Raw genomic sequence first — 19,070 nt, 5'->3', positions numbered from 1 at the left:
GGTCTTTGTACCCTTTTTTTATAGTCTAGATCAGTGTAGGGCTGTTGATGGGTTTAAATCTAGGTTGGAATAGTGTGTCCTAGTCCTGAATGGATCATTAATCAGGACAAAATCATAGACCCAGAACCATCTCGATTAATAATCGAGTATGACCTAACAAAAAAAATTATAAAAAAGTTAATAAAACATTTATATAGTATTAATAAAATAAGAGTTCGACTATGATATGAAAAAGATGTGATATCTGAAAAACTTCTGACCAGTCAAATAGAATCATAAACATGATAGTCAATTAGGTATTATTTATCAAAATTCATGAGTGGGTTTTAATTGGTCAAAACTCTTCCCATACCATATCTTTTCCACATCATAGATTTTCCCATAAAATAATCAATTTGGAACAAATAATATACATGACCAACCCAATTATTAATCAGCACAAAATTGAACTGATCTAATTGGTTCAGTTCGGTTCGGTGGGTTGGATAGAACCGATCCATTGACAGCCTTAGATCAATAAAACCTAGAAAGTCCCTTCTATTGGAGCGTCTTTTGGAAAAACCAACTTGATCATAGGTACAGAATCCGCTTGGTCGTCTATCTTCCCTATATCCTGTTTGGGTCACAGGGTTGAAAGAGAAACTAAAATCCCACATATGTCCATTGTACACCTCATCATTATCCAGATTTAATCTCCACCATCCATCCAATACCCCAAGATCTTGACCATTCAACCAGAATCATTCCCTTTAGACACCCATTTGACTTGTGGGGTCACCAAGTAACCTAGATCAGAATTGAGGGGGCAATTCCACAAATACTTTGTTTTCAACAACCTACCTGTTCTATCTTTTGTAATTAAGTAGAACTTGGCAACCCATAAAACAAAATTGGAAATGACTTTGGTTGGGGGGAGTGTCATTTCAAATCTAGGCGGAAGTGGAATTAAAATGCCTAGCCCAACCTCAACAAACTTTTGACTGCAGATGCTTCAGACTTCAGTCCATGTCATGAAAACTTTCATGAAGCCTACTTTATCCAACCTGGCAGGTCATTGCTACCGGCCCCTACCCCTAGCTCTAGTTAATAAAAAACCAATTGTTAAAAGGAAATGGGACCCTCGTGATAATGGGTCAGAGATCCAAAAAATGAAGGCCCATCAAGCCCGAGATCCAAAACCAAAGAATCATTCACGCGCATGAAGTGAATCTTTGAAGCAAAAGTAAATGAAATCCACCCCCCCTACCAAAAAAAAAAAAAAAAAACTGAAGAGATGAATGGAGTGGAGACCCACAAAGTGTCTTCTTTATGGCCCTTTTGGACCCATTAACAGCTTTAGTCTGTAGTCTAGAAACGCGTGCTAAGGCCTCCATTCTTCTTAAAATACATATATCAAATTCATAAGATACATAGATGTTTATTTTTAATAACCTGTCCCTCTTTATTCCTTATTAGGTGCCCTAGAAAAGGTCAGAAACCAAATTCCCTGGTCCCCCCTTCCCTCAATTCCCTAAAGAATCATCAAGGAATTTATATAGCCTAAGTCTTTAGTTAAAACTAAAACTAAAAGCGGATCTTTGTGCTTTTCAAAGTTAACAAGCAAAATACAATTATTTATGGGAGAAATGAACTACTTATATCAAAAGAACCAAACAGGAGATTTGAGTAGATCTTGATTAGATTAAACACAAAAAAAAGCCCTATATATAGTATATACTTAAGAGCTTCACATTCAAGAATGGGGTGCCACAGATACAGCAAGAGTGGGACCCAAGAGCTGGACAAGTCCCATATAGAGATCATCCCCAAGGCCAAAACACAAAGATCACACGAGACACTGAGCCATGCAGGTCTGCCCCACCAAGACAAATCTGCTGTACAACATCCAGAGACCAGAGTGTACCTATATGGCATGCATGTATACGACGACTCATACCTGGTACTTCTCTTTCCAGCCTTTACTTTTATTATATTCATGTATCACAGGGATTCTTGACCTTGGGCCGAAGAAGCAATCAAGTTAATTTTTCTCTTTTTAAATGGATAATGATGCTTCTTGATGGCATAATTAAGTACTAATTACCCTGTTGAAGTAATTGAAATGAGATGAAAGCTGAAAGGCTGTTGGACAAATTCACAAACATCTTCTGGGTCCCACTGGGGAGATTCTAAGGCCAAGAATCAAGCTGATACTGAAAGAACTCTGCAGTTATTTCATTATATTTCTCCTTTTTTTCTGGTGGGTGAATTGGGATTGAACGAAGAGGCCAAGATTGAAAGGATAAGTCATGTTGTTTCAAGCGTAAGACTCAGAACTGTTCTACGTTCTGAGTTGATCAGCACATTTATCAAGTACCACCTAAGCAAGCAATCAAGAAATGGGGCCAAGCCAAATTGTTTAGGAAAGGTCCAAACAGGGGCAGCTCATATGGGTCACATGATGTGTTTTATAGTCACATCTTGGTCCCCAGATCACGTAAAAATCAAAGTTCAACGCAAACAGTTATGATTATACCATTCATTCCAAGGCTCCCAGCCTCTCAATAAGGCCTCAATAAAGAGATTTTTCATTTCTGAGAGAGAGAGAGAGAGAGAGAAAGGAATACTGAATTGCTTTATAGTTGTTTACTAGCTGCTTATTCCCCCTAATTTCTTAGTTCAAGAAGAGATGCCTTCAGAGGTAAATGCAAGTGAAATAGAGACACCTGAGCAGTCAGACCGTGTTTCAGTGCAAACATTACATAATTGTATACAATACAAATATAGCCAAATGGCATGAGCAGAGAAGATCTCAGACCGAGAATTTAAATGGGTCCCACCTAAATATTGCCAAAAATCAACACAAGGGCGATGTATACCATTCAGTTTTTGTTTTTTATTCATTTGGATACTGGAGAACTCCAATAGATGCTTGATGGAGAAAAAAAAGAAAAAAAGAAAAAAGGTAAAATCCTAGCTGATAATTAAAAACTTAAAAGCCATACGATGAATTGATGATCATAGTTTTAGTTTTGCTGATCTCCCACCAAAGGTAGGTCTAATGGGCCTTGGCCCACTATTTTTGTGCTTGAAGACCCATAAAACAATGATTTATTTGTAATCAAAATCAAACAAATGAATCAATCACGTGTAATGTGTAATGGGGTAATGTCAGTAATTGGAAGAAAAGCCAAGAAGGCAGGAATTGTTGATTACATCATGATAGAAAATGCCAAGCATTGAGCTTGGAAAGCTATCTGCTCACAGCATCACTTCATTGTTCATGAATCTATCACTGGCTGTTGAAGTTGAAAGGCGTTTCTCTGTTTCATCCCAACTCTAGCATTTTCTCGACTCCCAGGAAACAACATGGACCAACTCTGTTCATCTGGTCTCACCTTCTCCTATATCAGTATTAATCAATCCCTACTGTTCATGATTTTGGCCTGAATTGAGGTTGAATAAGGCGATCAGCCTGGATTTTTCAGGCTATGGATGATCAGTCCCAGTTCTTTTATATTCATTCATGCATTAGGGGGGCACCCTTTGAAACTGTTGAATTTCAAATCTCAAATCTACTTTAACTGCTATTCATATTTCATAGGGAGAATTCCTTGTGCAAGCAAATCTACTGATTTGAAGAGCGGGGGGGGGGGGGGGGGTGTGCAAGATGCCAATTTCCAAATGCATTGTTCAGTCATGACTCTGTATAGTGTAATCGTACAATAAAATAAGATTTTTTTTTTTTAAATTTCAAATACTGCAATTTGGTTGGTCCTTTTTCTAGTAATCAAAGAAAACAGTGATGAAATGGATGTGATCCCATTGGATTCTGTTCATTTATAATTCAAAATAGTTCCAATGTGTAGACTAATTTCAGACTATAATAACACTTAAGCTTACATATTCTCCTACTCTCTGCAGTAAAAACCATAATCAATAACCCTTGTCTTAAGTCCTTTGCCTTATTATCTTGATATCTCCCAATCCAGAACTAAAATTTTTCTGCAAATTCAGACTCTTGTTTTGCCACACCACATGGGCGGGGACACGTAGGCCAAGTACAGAGAGCGGGGACCACCATCCAACTGGCCTACCAGGTAGATTTTCAAAAATATATATCAAAATAAAATAAGCATGTTATGACTTCATTGATCTTAAACGAATAAAATAAATGTGTCTGGTTTTACAAATAAGACACTCAATATCATACAAGTGATACACCCTAACCAAGACCCACTTGTGGATGATCAATGATCATTGTCTGATCTTCCCAAAATCCCTATTTAATAGAACCATATCTATTGAACACATATGGAACCAAATTTTCTCTTCAAATAGTTCATTCCTTATAACTAAAATTCAAGTATCCCTAACTATATCTAGCGACTAGCGGGAAATAAACCAATCCACCACTACTGTCCACACTCTCCAGTCCCACCATCTCCTTTAAGGCTTTTAACTCCTTTCTTTTCTCTTTTCCCCAATCCTTTCTCTCATTCCTTACTCTGGGTTTGGGCGTAGAAAAGCAAGCAACCATCATCTCTGTCTCCTCTTCTCTCTCTCTCGATTCACATTTCTCTCTCACACAAAGCACGAAGAAAATGTCTCCAAACCCTCTTCACCATGGCTGCTGCTGCTTCTTCTTCGCCTTATTCTTCGTTCTCCCCGCCGTGCCCGCACTGCCCCAACCAGACTCATCTTCGATCCAGCCCTTCCTTCCCATTAAAGCTCCTCCATCCACGATCCCAGCCTTCCCCGAACAATCCGACGTCGCTGGCTGCCCACTAGACCTCCCCGATGAGCTCTTCCAGAGTATAAGCAAGGCTTGCGGGGGGAATGACAACAAAGTTCATCCTTCAGCAGGTCTGAAACGGAGCCGCTGCTGCCCCGTGCTAGCCGCTTGGCTCTACTCTGCTTATTCTGTAACGGCTCTGGGGCGGGCGGCCAGAATGCCCGCCCAGCCATACGACTTGCCCATGCTGCCAGATGACTCGGAGACGTGTGTGGGCAGCCTGGAGAATGCATTAAAAGGGAAGGGGATTGAGTTGTTCCGGCCAAACGCGACTTGTGACTTGGTGTACTGTTATTGTGGTATAAGGCTGCGTCCATGGAGCTGTCCTAATGCGTTTTCAGTGTCCAAGGAAGGCAACCTGCTTGGTGGTGACACTGTGAAGAAGCTTGAGAAGGATTGCTTAAGTATCAATGGCTACACTAATCTTTCTGGGTGTTCCAAGTGCTTGAACAGACTCTACCAGGTGAGCTTAAATTTCCCTTTTTTTTTTTTCTTTCGATTGTTATTTTGCTATTATGCTGGAGAGAACAAACTACAGAGAGGAAGAAGAAGCAGCTTTTTGGGTTTGTTCATCTCTTCTTCCATTCCTTGGTTGGTAATTGGGAAAGTTTTTTCCCTCATTCATTTTGACATTCTTTTTTCTACAGGAACAGAAGAACTGAACTTTCTTAGCTTCTTTTTCTAATTTTTCTTTCTTTTTTTAGTGAATTAATTAGGGGCAAGACTGTTAGTGGGTGTATGAAGCCCATTGAGGTGGAGCCAACTTTTGCGATGGGCTTTGGTTTCACCTGTTTGGACCCACTAAGATTGCCTGGTCAGTTTGGGCTTTCAAGTAAGGCCCACCTTTAGTTGGCCATTGAAATTGATGAGTAACGTTCATGATATAGTTCAACTTGGTGGGCCATCCCATGTTTTCTGCATGATCCTGGCCATACATATATTAAGAAGGAAGTTGATAGAAAGGGCATTGTATCATTTCTCAATTAATTTACATTTTTACGAAAATTTCTTTTTTACCAATCTGCTACTGTAGCTTAACGAGCACAACAGTGGGAATTCCAGTAAGTCAGAGTCGGACAGGATCGCCAAGATGCGGAACAGAGACTGTGGTTTCATGGGTCTGACGTGGCTGCTCTCCAAGAACCGAACTGCGTACATTCCCACAGTATCTGCAGTACTCAGGGCCCTCATGATGAGCACCAACGGCTCAGATCCTCAGTCATGTTCTCTAAAGGGTGATGGGATGCCACTACCCGTTGATTCATCTGAGCTGGACGGCCAATCTTCCGCCAACATCCTTCCATATCCTCTCGGACTTATCATTGTATCACTTTCTTTGTTTTTTAATGTTTGTATGATCTCATCCTTCCAGTTTTACTTTTGACTTTTCTACTTTTGTTCTTTTTATTTTAAGCTTAGACTCGAAGTTCCCCCCCTGTAATTTTGTCCGTTTCTGTCTTTTGTGTATCTATCAATCTCATGGATAGAAGTATAATTTCACTTTTTGTCGTTTATTGCAACGTAGAAATGTGTAATTTGATGCAACTCTTTAAGAGAGAGGGAGGGGGATCACTAAAATGCGCCGAGGGGAGTAAAGGTTTTCATCTTGTGTTGTCTCAGCCAAACAGAGCCCAAGCTTCACGGGAAAAGTATAGAACGTCAACGTCGACACAGCTCGTGTTATCTCAGGTCTCAGCCTATTAGTATCACTACTCCCCTCCTATTCATATTGGGGATGAACAGAGTCAAACCAAGATAACTCAGTACTCACAGCTCACAGCTTGGGATCACGTAGTATTGACGAAGGATATGACTCATCCATGATAGGACTTGCGCTATAAGACCCCAACCAACCAATTCATGAAAGCCCTTAACTAATCTAAGTGATTAATTTGTGACACATGTCCTTTTTGTTGATTGATCTGATGGATAAGCCTGTCCACATATGATGATAGGTGGATCGGCATGTAATATAGTTTGTAGCTGGTAGAGAAGTTTAGGGGCCAGGTGGCAAAAGTAGTAGGTTGGGTTGGGCCATGGGCACATGTTGGACCCAAAATATTCCTTTGCTATATTCAGTTGGGTGGGGGGACCACAAGCTATCTCAAGTAATCCTTATAATGACCTCTCATTCTTTTGTGGAGGGATGATTTGTCTACAACTACTTACTAATATTAAATGTTTTTGTCTATCAAATCAAAGCCCCTGTTTGAAGAAAAGGATTTTAGAGGGAGATCAATATGGCTGCACGGTTCACATGTGAACTCCCAATTGAATTTCAAAATTTGGGTTTGATTTAGGTAAATTCTAATGGATTAGTTCTTAGATAGAGTGCAAGGCAAAGCTTTCAATTTTGAATCTTTTATTCAGTTATTATTTTATAATTTCTATATTTAAATTATTGATTATTTCAAAGCCTTCAAAGCCTTCCTGCTCTTCCATTTCAGATCTCAAATCTATTCAAACATTAAAAAAAAAAATGTCTACCTGAAACCTATTCAAACATGAGGTCAAGAGAAGGGATGGGAGGAGCAATTGAGTTCATTCTATTTCAGATTTGCTCCTTATTCAAGTGTTGAAAATGGTGTGATAGAAGATATGAAAGCAGGCGGAGCAATTGAACTAATTTAAGTAAGATCCAAAACGGAAAGGAGGAGAGAAGGTATCACATCAAATTCATTGTTTTGCTTTAGATTTGTTCCTTGCTCAGATATTTTCTGTGGATGAAGAAATAGAGAAGCTTGGAGGATAAGCAGTTGAGCAAGTTTGGTTGGGTGTCAAAAAGAAAGAAAGAAAGACACCCTTATTATAAGTAAATAATTGGGAATAGATTTTAAAGAGGAGGACATAATAGACAATATGCAGTAGATAGATGGACAAAGAGGCATTTATGAAGTTGTCATTTGACAAGTCATTTTAGGAGTATCTTTCAACACATAATGAACTTTTAAGGTCTTGTCTTTAGCCATTTGATAAGTAAAAATAAAAGCAGAAGGTTCTTATGGTCACTATTTAAGAGTAGTGATATCTTTGCTGCGACGCGGAGGAAGCGTGTCACTGCCGAGGCAAACAACGATCCTATATAAGAGCAAAAGGTTCTTATGGTCACTATTTAAGAGTAGCTCCTCAGTCTCTGTAGGGAAAACAAGGAGAAAAGAAAAGCAAAGAACAAAGGGAGAGATCAAAAGCGTGTTCTTTTTGATTTTATGTTTGCTGGTACCTACGTGTTTTGGATCTTCAAACCGAACAGCCTGGCTGAGGTTGTTGAATGATGGGCTTGGCTTGTTGGGAAGTGAGAAAGAAAGCAAGTGAGAGCAAGAAAAATGAGACCGATTTAATCATCTTCTCCTTCAAAGCTAATTACAAGGGTCGATTCTCTAGTGTTGGATTTTTCTTTCTTTAAACGCCTTTTCTTCGTGAGGAGGGACTCACTTATGCAACCAGAATGGTGTTTTTCCTGGGTTAATCTTTTTCCTACCGGAGAATGAACTAGAGAGGAAGATCGATAAAACACTTCCCCTGTTCTGCTAAGAGCATCATCGTATAAAATCGCCCAGAAAATGGGTCGCATGCTTTAGTTGGATCTCTTTTAACTTGAACAAAGAAATAACTTGAAGGGCCGCTATTATAGAGAACCTTAGTCTCACAGGCAAGCTGATGAGTTACCCTATTAGCTTCTTGGAAGATTGAACTTAACCTGATCGCTTGGAGAGACAAGAGCAAACTTTGAATATTAAGGATGATGATCTAGACAGAGAATGTGGGCTCAAACTCTGAACTAGGGTTTACAAAATCATCTCGATACAAGGTATTACAAAGAAACTATTTTCAAGTCTCAATTACTGTCTCTCTTTCAGATTCTACATTTCTTTCAGATTTGAAGGGAAAGAAGGAAAAAGAAGATAAGAGAGAGAGAGAGAGAGAGAGAGAGAGAGAGAGAGAAAACAGGGAGATTTTGAAGTTGTGCGGTCAGTGGCACAGGTACGCAGCTGATGACGGTGGAAGTGGATAGTAGATGAAGTAGAAGAAAAGAGGGAGGGAAGGAGAGAGAGGGAGGGCTTCATCTAGATTCCAAAGGCATCTGGGCGAGATTTTTCTTTTAATCCAAGATGCCCATTAATTCTGAACGGAGATCGAATAAGGCTAGAAAGAGACGAGGTACTGATTAGTGATTACAGTGATGGAAATAGAACCGAGGACGATGATAAGCCGATGGTTTCGAATTGGTTTATCCTGGAGATGCATTACAACTTCATCGAATCCTGGTGATTTTGACTTCTGAGGTTTGATTCACGGATTCATCTCCGAGTCTCACTCGACGGGGGATACCACGTCCGAGATGAATTGACGATGTACAACGGCTATGGAAGCCCAACATTGGAGCGTTTGGACTTTGGATTGTACGAGTGATGTATGACCGGTTATGGGCGTCAATCGATCGATTTTGTATTGGATCCAATCCAATCTAAATCTTATTAAATAGGATTTGGATGATTTATTATAATTATTAAATTGAGCTAATTCAAAATAATTTGTTTCATATCCCTATTTGTGTGAATTGTTCAATTTAAAATCAACCAAAATTAAAGTTTTCATAAAATCAGTTTTATGAAAGTACTTTTATGAAAATATTTTTATAAAAGTAATTTTATAAAAAATATTTTTACGATGAAAGTATTTTTACAAAAGCATTTTACAAGAACACTTTTATGAAAGCATTTTGTTAAAAACTATGAAAGTATTTTTATAAAATCACTTATACAAAAATATTTTTATAAAAGCACTTCTATGAAAGTATTATTATAAAAGTATTTTTGCAAAATGCTAAAAGGGTATATTTTGTAATATTCAGATTTTTTTCATTTCAATATATTTTTGAGTTATTTATATGTTCTGTTTATTTATATAATTTTTGATATTTCATTGATTCATTCGGTTTGGATTGGATCCAATCCAATCCATTTACATTTTAATGAATTAGATTGGATTTGGTTTATATTGGATTTGGACAGAATTTGGTCCAATCCATTTGTAAATGCTCACATTGGACTGAACCGGATTGGACCAAATCCAGTCCAATTAACACCTCTATGACCGGTTGAGGTTGTACGAATGCTGAGAGAATGGTTTCCATTAGCTTGACGATGGTGATGAAGAAGACGATGAAGCTGAGAGCCTTTTAAACATCCGCAACACACTTTAATCACTCTAGGAGCAACTTGCATCCTTACAGGCTCTGCAACAACAACAACAATATGAGAGGGAAGCAACCTTGGCTGAAATTGACCATAGCTGCAAGATTTTACTCAAGAAGCTTGAGGAGCTCACCTGAAGAAAGGCTGTGCAGCTGCGAATTCAACTGCAAATACGATTCGTCATTGTTGATTTCTTAATTTTTTTTTTTATAAGATGAGTTTTATTTTGAAAATTTAAAGAATAAAGAAGGAAAATTTTGACATTTTATCGTTTTTGTGTTAAAGGTTAATAATAACGTGGATTGTCAAAAATAATAAAGGTATTTAAAATAATTTGTAAATAATAAGAATAGAATTAATCAATTAATAAAATCATAAATTAATTTAAGAAATTTACCCAAAATTTAATATCAAAATATGCATCACATCAATTTATTCCTTTAAATCACTTCTTTCAATGAACGTACACTTGAATCAGTTCATGGAAAAGAAATCGATTATTGGCGTTAAGTGGATGGCTATGGAGGAAAGACTATAGCTTGTTATACCATGATGATAGTTTAGATCAATGACCAACCATAGCATTAGGAAGAAAAACCTTGAATTCTATTTTCATTAACAGTGCATTAACAGTGGTGGTTGTGATGGAAGTAGCGATGAACAATGGCTCAACGGTAACACTACATTAATGAAAACATTAATTCCCCGCAAAAAAAAAAAAAAAGAAAAACGTCACATCAGCAAAAAAAACCATGTTATTGAATTTTACCAAATGCAAAAGCAAGTTGATTTTGCTTTAGAAGATAATATATATTTTTTAAATCATTAAAATAATGTTTTTTAAAATAAAAACAAAATTTGTATTGAAATAATTATAAGATGTATGAAACATGATATTGAATAATCAGACGAAATCATGTTTTTGAAATCAGAAATTCAAGAACATGGTTTTGGTTTCAGTTTTGAAAATTAAAAACACTTATACAGCCAAGAACAAATTGTGTATGTTTTTATTTTGAGAAACAATCTGTTCCCAAATCAGATGATTTTGATTTATTTTTTAAACCAGAAACAAGAAAAGCAAATCATGTCGTAGAGCACCCCCATATGTTCAAGGATTGGCACAAGTAAATATTTCCAGATTCCATGGAATCAAAAAGACAGGCCAACTTGATGTTGGTTGGAGCATTGATGGTCATCACATTAGGGCTGTCAATGGGTTGAGTCTAGGTCAAGACTAGCTAGAATTGAAGCTGAACTGACATGAAATATGAGGACTCGAAACTGATCTGGATCCGATCGGTTCTTGCGACAATTGGGTTTGACCCGACTATAATAAATAAACAAATAAATATGTTTAATATATATATATATATATATATATATATATATATATATATATATATATATATATATTGGTTTCAAACTAATAATAATTGAGATATTATATCAGGACCTAAAACTGACCCATCGGTTCAAATTCCTGGATTCAGAACTGGTCCAATCAGTTTGGGTCCATTGGGTCCTTTGGATCAGACCCAACCTGTTTACAGCCCTACATCACATGCATCTTTGTTGAGATATTTAAGTGTGCCAGTTGAGTTGAGCCTATGAATTTGGATTTGCTCTTCACATAATGTGGCTCACACCAACCTCACAGCATGTTGTAAGCATGCATTTGAACATTATCTCCCCATGAATGATAAGGAGATGTTGCAATTATGTACCTTCAAGTGCTATGAGGTTGGTGTAAGGAGCAAATCCCAACTCTGGTCTTATATATTGGTCGGTTAAACTTTGATCAGGTTATTTCAAGTTGCACCTCTAGTCTAGAGGTCATTCTACAATTTAGAATTTTACACTGTGTTTGGTTTAAAGGAAAAAGTAGGAAAAAAAAAGGAAAGATAAAAAAACCTTTACAAGCCTTGTATAAATATCTCTACCTTTTCCTTCAAAACAAACATAGTATGAAATTTTCAAGTAATCACATAAATATGTTCATTATTACCAAAATATTCTTGTATTATTCAATGGGCTTACGCATATTTCCTAGAAAAACAAGATTTATGTGTACAAGATTGTTTAAGGTTTTGTAATATGATAGGACATCTTTACCAACACGGGATAAACTCTGCACTTGATGACTATGATAGTGCAGTTTAAACAATAATAACACTCCACATTAGCCATGCATGCAAAGTGACAGATTTGAGTGGTTGTGGGACATATCAATCAGGTATTTCTCATCTTTTTAGGAGTCAATCAATTGTAGAATTCTTTTATCAAAATTGATTTTTCTGCAATAACTACATAATAAGCCCTATCTATGTAGAATCTATAGATTGGCCTAGGTATTATGAGATATTAGTCTAGAGAATACACAGGGACGCACTTATTTTGTCTAGAGATATTAGTCTAGGTATTATGAGATATTAGTCTACAAAAAAAATAAGGTTCAGTTTGGAAAGGGTATAAATACAAATACGTACAGTGCATGTACATACAAAATGATACAAAATAAGGTTTGCACTATACATATTTGTATTTGTACTCCAAACTGAACCTAAAGCTCCGTTTGTTTGTAATATAAATGCTGAATCAGGGTATTTATATAGTTGTTTGTGTTTGTGAGCATTTGTTTGACATATAAAAAAGTAATGATTATCAGATCAAAAGTATATTTTTTAATATTTTTTGTACTTTGAAAGGAAAATATTATTGTACCTATTTTTTTGATACAATTTATATTCTTTTGATGATCAACTTTTTAACCAAAGTTAAGGTATTAGAGCGTAAGGTAGTTAGAGTATTTAATAATAGGGTCCACACTTAGCACCAATTTCAAACAAACAAAATGAGTGCAAATGATTTAAAATCTGAACAGTGTTTGCATTTATGAGCGGTAAAAAGAATAAATATGTAATATACATATTTGCATTTGCATTACAACCAAACACAGCCTATAAATAGCAATACAATTAATGAAAAGAAAGCTTTTGGTGATAAATGTACATTTATATTCCATACCAATTTATTGGAGAAATGATTATAATGATGAACTTAATAAAATTCTGCATATTTATTTTCTATTTTTATTTTGTTATTATTGAAAGTTATCAATCGCAGTTGAGAAAATGGTTGATTGAGAATTATTAATGGATGGTTTTCTTACCTTACCCCCTAAACGACTGCAGAGTAAAAAGCTAATTATTTTATTCTTTATTTATTTGTTAAAACTAACAAATGAATGCTACTTTTTTTTTTTTTTGAAGAAATTAATGGATGACTGATATTGCTTAGAGTAGTTAGCCTCTAGATAAAAGGCACATGCCTCTTTCATTTTGGTGATTAGGCCTTTGGTATACCAAAAGAGGCTAACTAGTCTAGGTAAAATGGCTCAGCCTTGCCTTGAGGCGTACGCCTCATTACCTTACTAAATAGTCTTTTAAATAATAGTTATTTAAAATCATGGAGGTAGTAGTTTATTTAAAAGAAATCAATTAATCTTGGAATTAAGACAAATTCCCATTATTCATATTTGGGACTTCATTCCATAACCCATGTTCTTAGTGTAGATTTTAATCATCACCATTATTACTATTATTATTGTTGTTCCTATTATTGCTATTACTATTATTGTTGTTAAGGATTGAAAGATAAAAGGATAAGTTAAATAAACCACTGTAAGTGAATGCAAATAACATAGAGGTTTTACACCTTCCTAATTGTTCAGTTACATTGACTCCCAGATCAGATAACAAGGCAGCCCACAAACTAGCAGAGTTTGTGCTGTCTTGCTCCTTATCGAAAATTTGGTCTTCAATTCCAGAGTTTTTGAAAGATATTTGTAATTCAGATGTAACTGATAGTTTTCAATGAATGAATTGGCCCTCGGGCTTTATTAAAAAAAAAAAAGAAAAAAACATAGAGGTTTTACAAACATAAACAAATAGTATCTCCAAGATAAATTTTAAGAGATAGTAGTGAATGTTTTTGAAAAGAAATAAATACTTAAAAACATTGCTTTTTGATTAAGGAAAATCTATGATATGGGAAAGAGTTTTGACCAATCAAAACCCACCCATGAATTTTGATAAATAACACCTGATTCATTACCACGTTTATGATTCTAGTTTATTGATCAGTTGATTATGATATGGAAAAGATATGATATTAGAAAAATAATTGACAAAATTCATGGGTGGGTTTTGATTGGTTAAAAACGTATTCTCAAGCAAAATTTGCGCTTTCTCATGATTTAAATGTAAAGATAATGAATTCAAACTACACTATTTGGTGTAAAGTAAAAACCAAAAGAATGCTTTACAAGCACAATATAAATCCAATTCCAAAGAAAGAATGTGTATTTAATTTTAATTATAAGTTAGTAGGTTGTCAATGAAAGTTAAAAATCCTTTTCTATAAATAAGTTTTTTACCGCAAATTGTCAATATTACATGCAGCTTGAGAACAGACTTCTACATAAAAGATATATATTATACAGGAATCAAAAGGTGTTTGCTCTAAACTATTCTTTTAAGTACAAGTCCCTCTGGAAAACCCTTTTATAAGATTAGAAAAGTCATGATACGTACATTGGCATCAATTTATTATAAGAACAGAAAAAAACCATTTTATAATGAATGAAAAATCATACAAAAATCATGCATTAAAGAAATATTAGTTTTAAAATTAGATGAGCGTCCACAAGAAAAATGCTATAATTTCGTATTTTGAAAAAAAAGAAAAGAAAAGATTGTAATCTTGTAGATATGGTTTTCAAATACCATTTTCAGAAAGCAAAAGTCGATCCGTAAAATCTGGTCTGTATATCACCTGAGGAAATATATATTTGAGTATATACTATAAACCTTCTAAAGAAGAGTACTGAATCAAATTAGCATTAAATGATGAAATCTCCCATTATCAAAGCAATGAAAAAGGATGCTGGTTTTTCTCTCCTCTTCCTTGGCTTCGGATGGACGGTGTATGCCCCTTTTCTTTAATGAATTGCCTTATCCTGTGACTATATATAACAAAATGGCTAATACTTAATTATAATAGTAATACTAAATTAAGGATTAGATTGGCATCTTCCTCAGTCTTATGTTCCTTCTTGACCAACTTAATCTTTTTTCAAAAGAAAGAAATACTGATGAGAAGTAACTAAAGGTTTAAGGTAATTAATCTCTCTCTCTTCTATGGCTTATTCAATTTCCCCTATATAAAAATGTAAACCAGTATCCAAAGGACACAGTTATTAGGAGAATATATTTGTTAGGGTTATCTTGTTCCTCTTAGACCCTAAATTAACCTTATATAGAGACTATATAGTATTATAGTTGATGCCTAAAATCATCTATAAAAAAAAAAAATGAGGTGGGACCCAGTACAGACAAATTTGTCGCGGGTAGTGAATTAGTGATATATCGATGTCTTTAACTGAAGATTTCGGCGGTGTCGCATACGGCCCACCAAAGGGGAGCAGTTTCGATGGAGCCACCTGGTGGTTGCAAAAGGAAGATCAAACTTTGTAACCAAACAGCGCTGCTGTTTCACGTGGCGGCAGGATAATAACGGATGGTGGCTTTCTTCTTAGGCAGTTCCACACGTGGAAAACCCTGGGACCTCTGTATCTTTGTTTACCCTCTCTCTGCATGCTCTTTATAATATTATTCCCCTCACCCTCATACCCCCTTCAATTTATATACGTTTTTCTTACTTTACTTCCCTATAAAACCCCCCCACCACCTAGTCCTTCATGCTCTTCATCTTCATCGCAACATTTTAACTCTCTTTCTCTCTCTCCCCCCCCCCCCCTTCCTTCTTCATGATCATGGCTGTTTCTGTTGAGCCCCTTGTTGTGGGCCGAGTGATAGGCGATGTGGTCGACATGTTTGTTCCTACTGTTAGCATGTCTGTCTACTTTGGACCCAAGCATGTCACCAACGGTTGTGATATTAAACCCTCAATGGCGACCAACCCTCCCAAAGTTGTCGTCTCTGGACACACTGATGATCTCTATACTCTGGTCCTCTCTCTCACTCTCTCTCTCTGCTATGCTCAAGCGCTTGCTTGCTGCTTCATCATTCTTCTTTGCAAATTTATTAACTGATGATGGCAGATATTTGTGTGTTGATGCCAACGTTGATTATAAGCAGTTTCATGGTGGTTAATGCAGGTGATGACAGATCCTGATGCCCCTAGTCCAAGTGAGCCATCTATGCGTGAATGGGTCCATTGGTACTAACCCTTTTTCCTGTTTCATGGATCTCTCTCAAGCTTTTTAACAAGTAGAATGCTGAGTTTTCTCCGTTTTTTTTTGTTTCTGATGTTTTCAGGATTGTAGTCGATATCCCAGGTGGAACAAGCCCCTCTAAAGGTCAGTTTCTCATGAAATATACTCATATATATAAACCGTGTCAAAGATCAAATGATAGGGGATTCGTATGTGGGATCCATATCTCTTATACCAAACAAAATCATCATATAATACAATAACCCTATAAAAAGGAAGTAAAATAGGAGGGAAAGTATGTGCATGGTCTTTGGCTTGTCATGGAGATGGAGTCCACCTAACATGATAACCAAAGAAGGACTCCTCCTCCTTGCAACCACAGAAGGAATTATCTTCCACTCCAACCCGGTGTTATATAAATCCTTTCTATCTAACGGTTTTTAAGTTTTAACCTGAAGAGTAAAAAGATTCATACCAGATGGCTCTGTAGGTTAATTTCTAACCGTTGGATTAGGCCTTCTGAAATATCTGGCCTTGAAGTTGACATGCACCAAACCCTAATTTGAAAATGGGCCAAAATGATTTAGGGTGCATGAGTAGTACAGCTGACTAACGTGTAGGGCGAGAGAGAGTTGTACTGACACGTGGCAGATTATTCTTTAGAACCCTCACTATGGGGCCCCAAGTGGCATGCCATTTATCTTTTCTTTTCATTAAGGCAGTGGCTTAAGTACTAGCTACTAAAGTTCATAAGTGATTGCCACCTGGCGTCTTCTAGTTGGTGCCACTTGTAGATGAAGTACATCAAAAAAGTGATTGACTGCACTATCATTATCATGGCCTGAGGCCCTGAGCTTGAAGCACATAGTTTAGGGTTTTTGTGTAAGCTTCCCTTTCCTTTCTAAAGTTGGAGGAGGGTTCATGTCTGTCGATCGACAGGTAAGGAGATACTTCCCTACATGGGCCCTCGGCCGCCGGTGGGAATACACCGGTACATATTGGTGCTATTCCGGCAGAGGTATTCTATGAAGGACGCCGTGATCCAGCAACCAGCTACCCGCGCTAACTTCAATACCAGGGCATTTGCAAATCAACTGGACCTCGGCGTTCCGGTGGCGACTGTTTACTTCAATGCCCAGAAGGAGCCTGCAAATAAGAAACGTTGAGGACTGAGGAGAGGTTGCAGCAGTGACGTAGTATGTGTTTGGTATTGCTGTTCTGAGTAGTGTTTTATATTTATCGTAAGGAAAATGGTATATGGGTGTGTCTGCCTGTCTGGGGCGGGGGCAGGAGCGGGAGCTAGTAGTAGCTATGAGTCTCTCCGTGTTTGTTTGGTGTGTCTCTTCGATCTCTTGTGGCTGTTGAAGATCTTAGGGTTGTGGCGTTGAGGAGAGTCTCTGTTAAATAATATTATATAGAACTCTCTAGCTAATATATTATTTCTATGGATCTTAATTAAGTTATGCTTTCTTTGTTCTAAAGCAATGGGGAGAGAGATCTAGAGAGAGAGAGAGAGAGAGAGAGAGCAATAAAAGGCAAGAGTTGATAACTCAATCTCTATCTAATAGAGGATGAATCAAGATCCCAAGCGGCATTTTCAGAGAAGTTGTGCATGGTATATATATATGTTTCTAAGCTTGGAAGGGATTGGGATTTAACCAGTACTGTTGTCGGACTCAGATTGGATGCGGTATTTGAATGTGTGAACCGGCTGAGACCCAGTGAGCTTTCTGGTTCCAATCTTCTGATAGTTTATGGGTTGCTTTTCCATTTTATTTCTATTCTGGTTCTAACAAAAATGGATTTAAGCAAGTAGAACAACTCGAAACTCAAAATGCCAAAATACCATCGGCAAAGAGACTGCTCAGCCCTGTATGTATATGTATATGTGTACGTATATACATATATATGTTACGACGATTCTATATCAAACAGCTTCAAAATCCCCCCTATAAAATCTGAAAACTGGGCTCCATTTCAACTGATCTAAAATCTCTCTACCACTTCTTCATGCACTCAGCCTGGACCACAATTAGAATAAAAAGCCTTGGATCTTTTCCGTGCAATGATGGGAGACGTGTCTCGGTTTCATTTACAGAAAAAGAAAATTAAATTCATCATTTGATAATTCTGAAATATTAGATAGATTGTGGAAGAAAGGAATAAGACCTCCTCTATATATCTAGCAGTACTGGAATATAATCTCTTTGATAGAAAATGTCGCATTTAACTGCTTTCATCAATAAATTAAACTAAGAACTCACATTTACTGAGACGCAGTAGGCATATATCTACTTGTCTTCCCATAAATATATATTGTGTACTTTATATGCTTTTTCCATATATATATATATATATATATATGTAGTAATAATACAGTCTAATCCTAGCTAGAGGGGTACGGGTTTACACAGTTGAACAGGCATTGATCAAAACAATCTTATTTGTTGAATTCACAGAACAGATCCATTTTGTGGTGGGGAGGATTCAGAACAACATATTGGTCCTGAAATTGTAGACCAGAATGGGGCTTTAAAAATAGAAAATAAGATTATCAGTTTATCACCTCGTAAAATCTCTTACAAGGGTAACCCTTCAGGAATAAACTGTTTAGGGGTCGACTCTTCAATATGCGCTTTCTAGCTAAGAGAGTACATAAGACGGAGTGACATAGGTGGCCTTTGATTGCATAGAGGTCTGAATCTGAAAATGCTATTTTTCAGACCACCTCTTGTTTTGTTGCACCTCTTAACCTAGCAATCTAGTTCTGAAAATCATAGACCTTGAATTGGCTTTTAACGCGTTCAGACGCATTTTAGAGATGACACAATGTCTAAAAAATTCTTATAATTTTTCGTAAATG

General features: G+C 36.6%; 2 protein-coding genes across 2 annotated transcripts; both read left to right on the top strand.

Annotated features, from left to right (window-relative positions):
- Nucleotides 1–4,293: 4,293 nt before the first annotated feature.
- On the top strand, nucleotides 4,294–6,294 carry LOC148863829 (putative GPI-anchored protein At4g28100). The gene is made up of 2 exons (XM_088981506.1): nucleotides 4,294–5,237; nucleotides 5,808–6,294. Exons 1-2 carry the CDS (start codon nucleotides 4,584–4,586, stop codon nucleotides 6,156–6,158), a joined length of 1,005 nt encoding a protein of 334 aa, XP_088837632.1. The 5' UTR covers nucleotides 4,294–4,583; the 3' UTR covers nucleotides 6,159–6,294.
- A 9,438-nt stretch (nucleotides 6,295–15,732) lies between these two features.
- On the top strand, nucleotides 15,733–17,666 carry LOC148863828 (protein MOTHER of FT and TFL1-like). Its single transcript, XM_088980163.1, has 4 exons — nucleotides 15,733–16,000; nucleotides 16,151–16,212; nucleotides 16,311–16,351; nucleotides 17,147–17,666. The coding sequence occupies exons 1-4, from the start codon at nucleotides 15,800–15,802 to the stop codon at nucleotides 17,371–17,373; spliced, it is 531 nt and encodes a 176-aa protein (XP_088836289.1). The 5' UTR covers nucleotides 15,733–15,799; the 3' UTR covers nucleotides 17,374–17,666.
- The last annotated feature ends 1,404 nt before the right edge of the window (nucleotides 17,667–19,070 follow it).

The sequence above is a fragment of the Nelumbo lutea genome, chromosome 3, assembly GCF_056320005.1.
Source record: "Nelumbo lutea isolate HS-2025 chromosome 3, American lotus-T2T, whole genome shotgun sequence".
Classification (NCBI taxonomy): domain Eukaryota; kingdom Viridiplantae; phylum Streptophyta; class Magnoliopsida; order Proteales; family Nelumbonaceae; genus Nelumbo; species Nelumbo lutea.
The sequence above is the reverse complement of the archived record's forward strand: the minus strand, read 5'-3'. Positions and strand labels throughout refer to the sequence as shown.

Excerpts from the sequence above, each read along its gene's own strand:
- LOC148863829 (XM_088981506.1), top strand. The coding sequence starts at position 4,584 with ATGTCTCCAAACCCTCTTCACCATGGCTGCTGCTGCTTCTTCTTCGCC. Across the intron at positions 5,238-5,807 it reads GCTTGAACAGACTCTACCAG|CTTAACGAGCACAACAGTGG; the intron begins GTGAGCTTAAAT and ends CTGCTACTGTAG.
- LOC148863828 (XM_088980163.1), top strand. The coding sequence starts at position 15,800 with ATGATCATGGCTGTTTCTGTTGAGCCCCTTGTTGTGGGCCGAGTGATA. Across the intron at positions 16,213-16,310 it reads ATGCGTGAATGGGTCCATTG|GATTGTAGTCGATATCCCAG; the intron begins GTACTAACCCTT and ends TGATGTTTTCAG. Across the intron at positions 16,352-17,146 it reads TGGAACAAGCCCCTCTAAAG|GTAAGGAGATACTTCCCTAC; the intron begins GTCAGTTTCTCA and ends GTCGATCGACAG.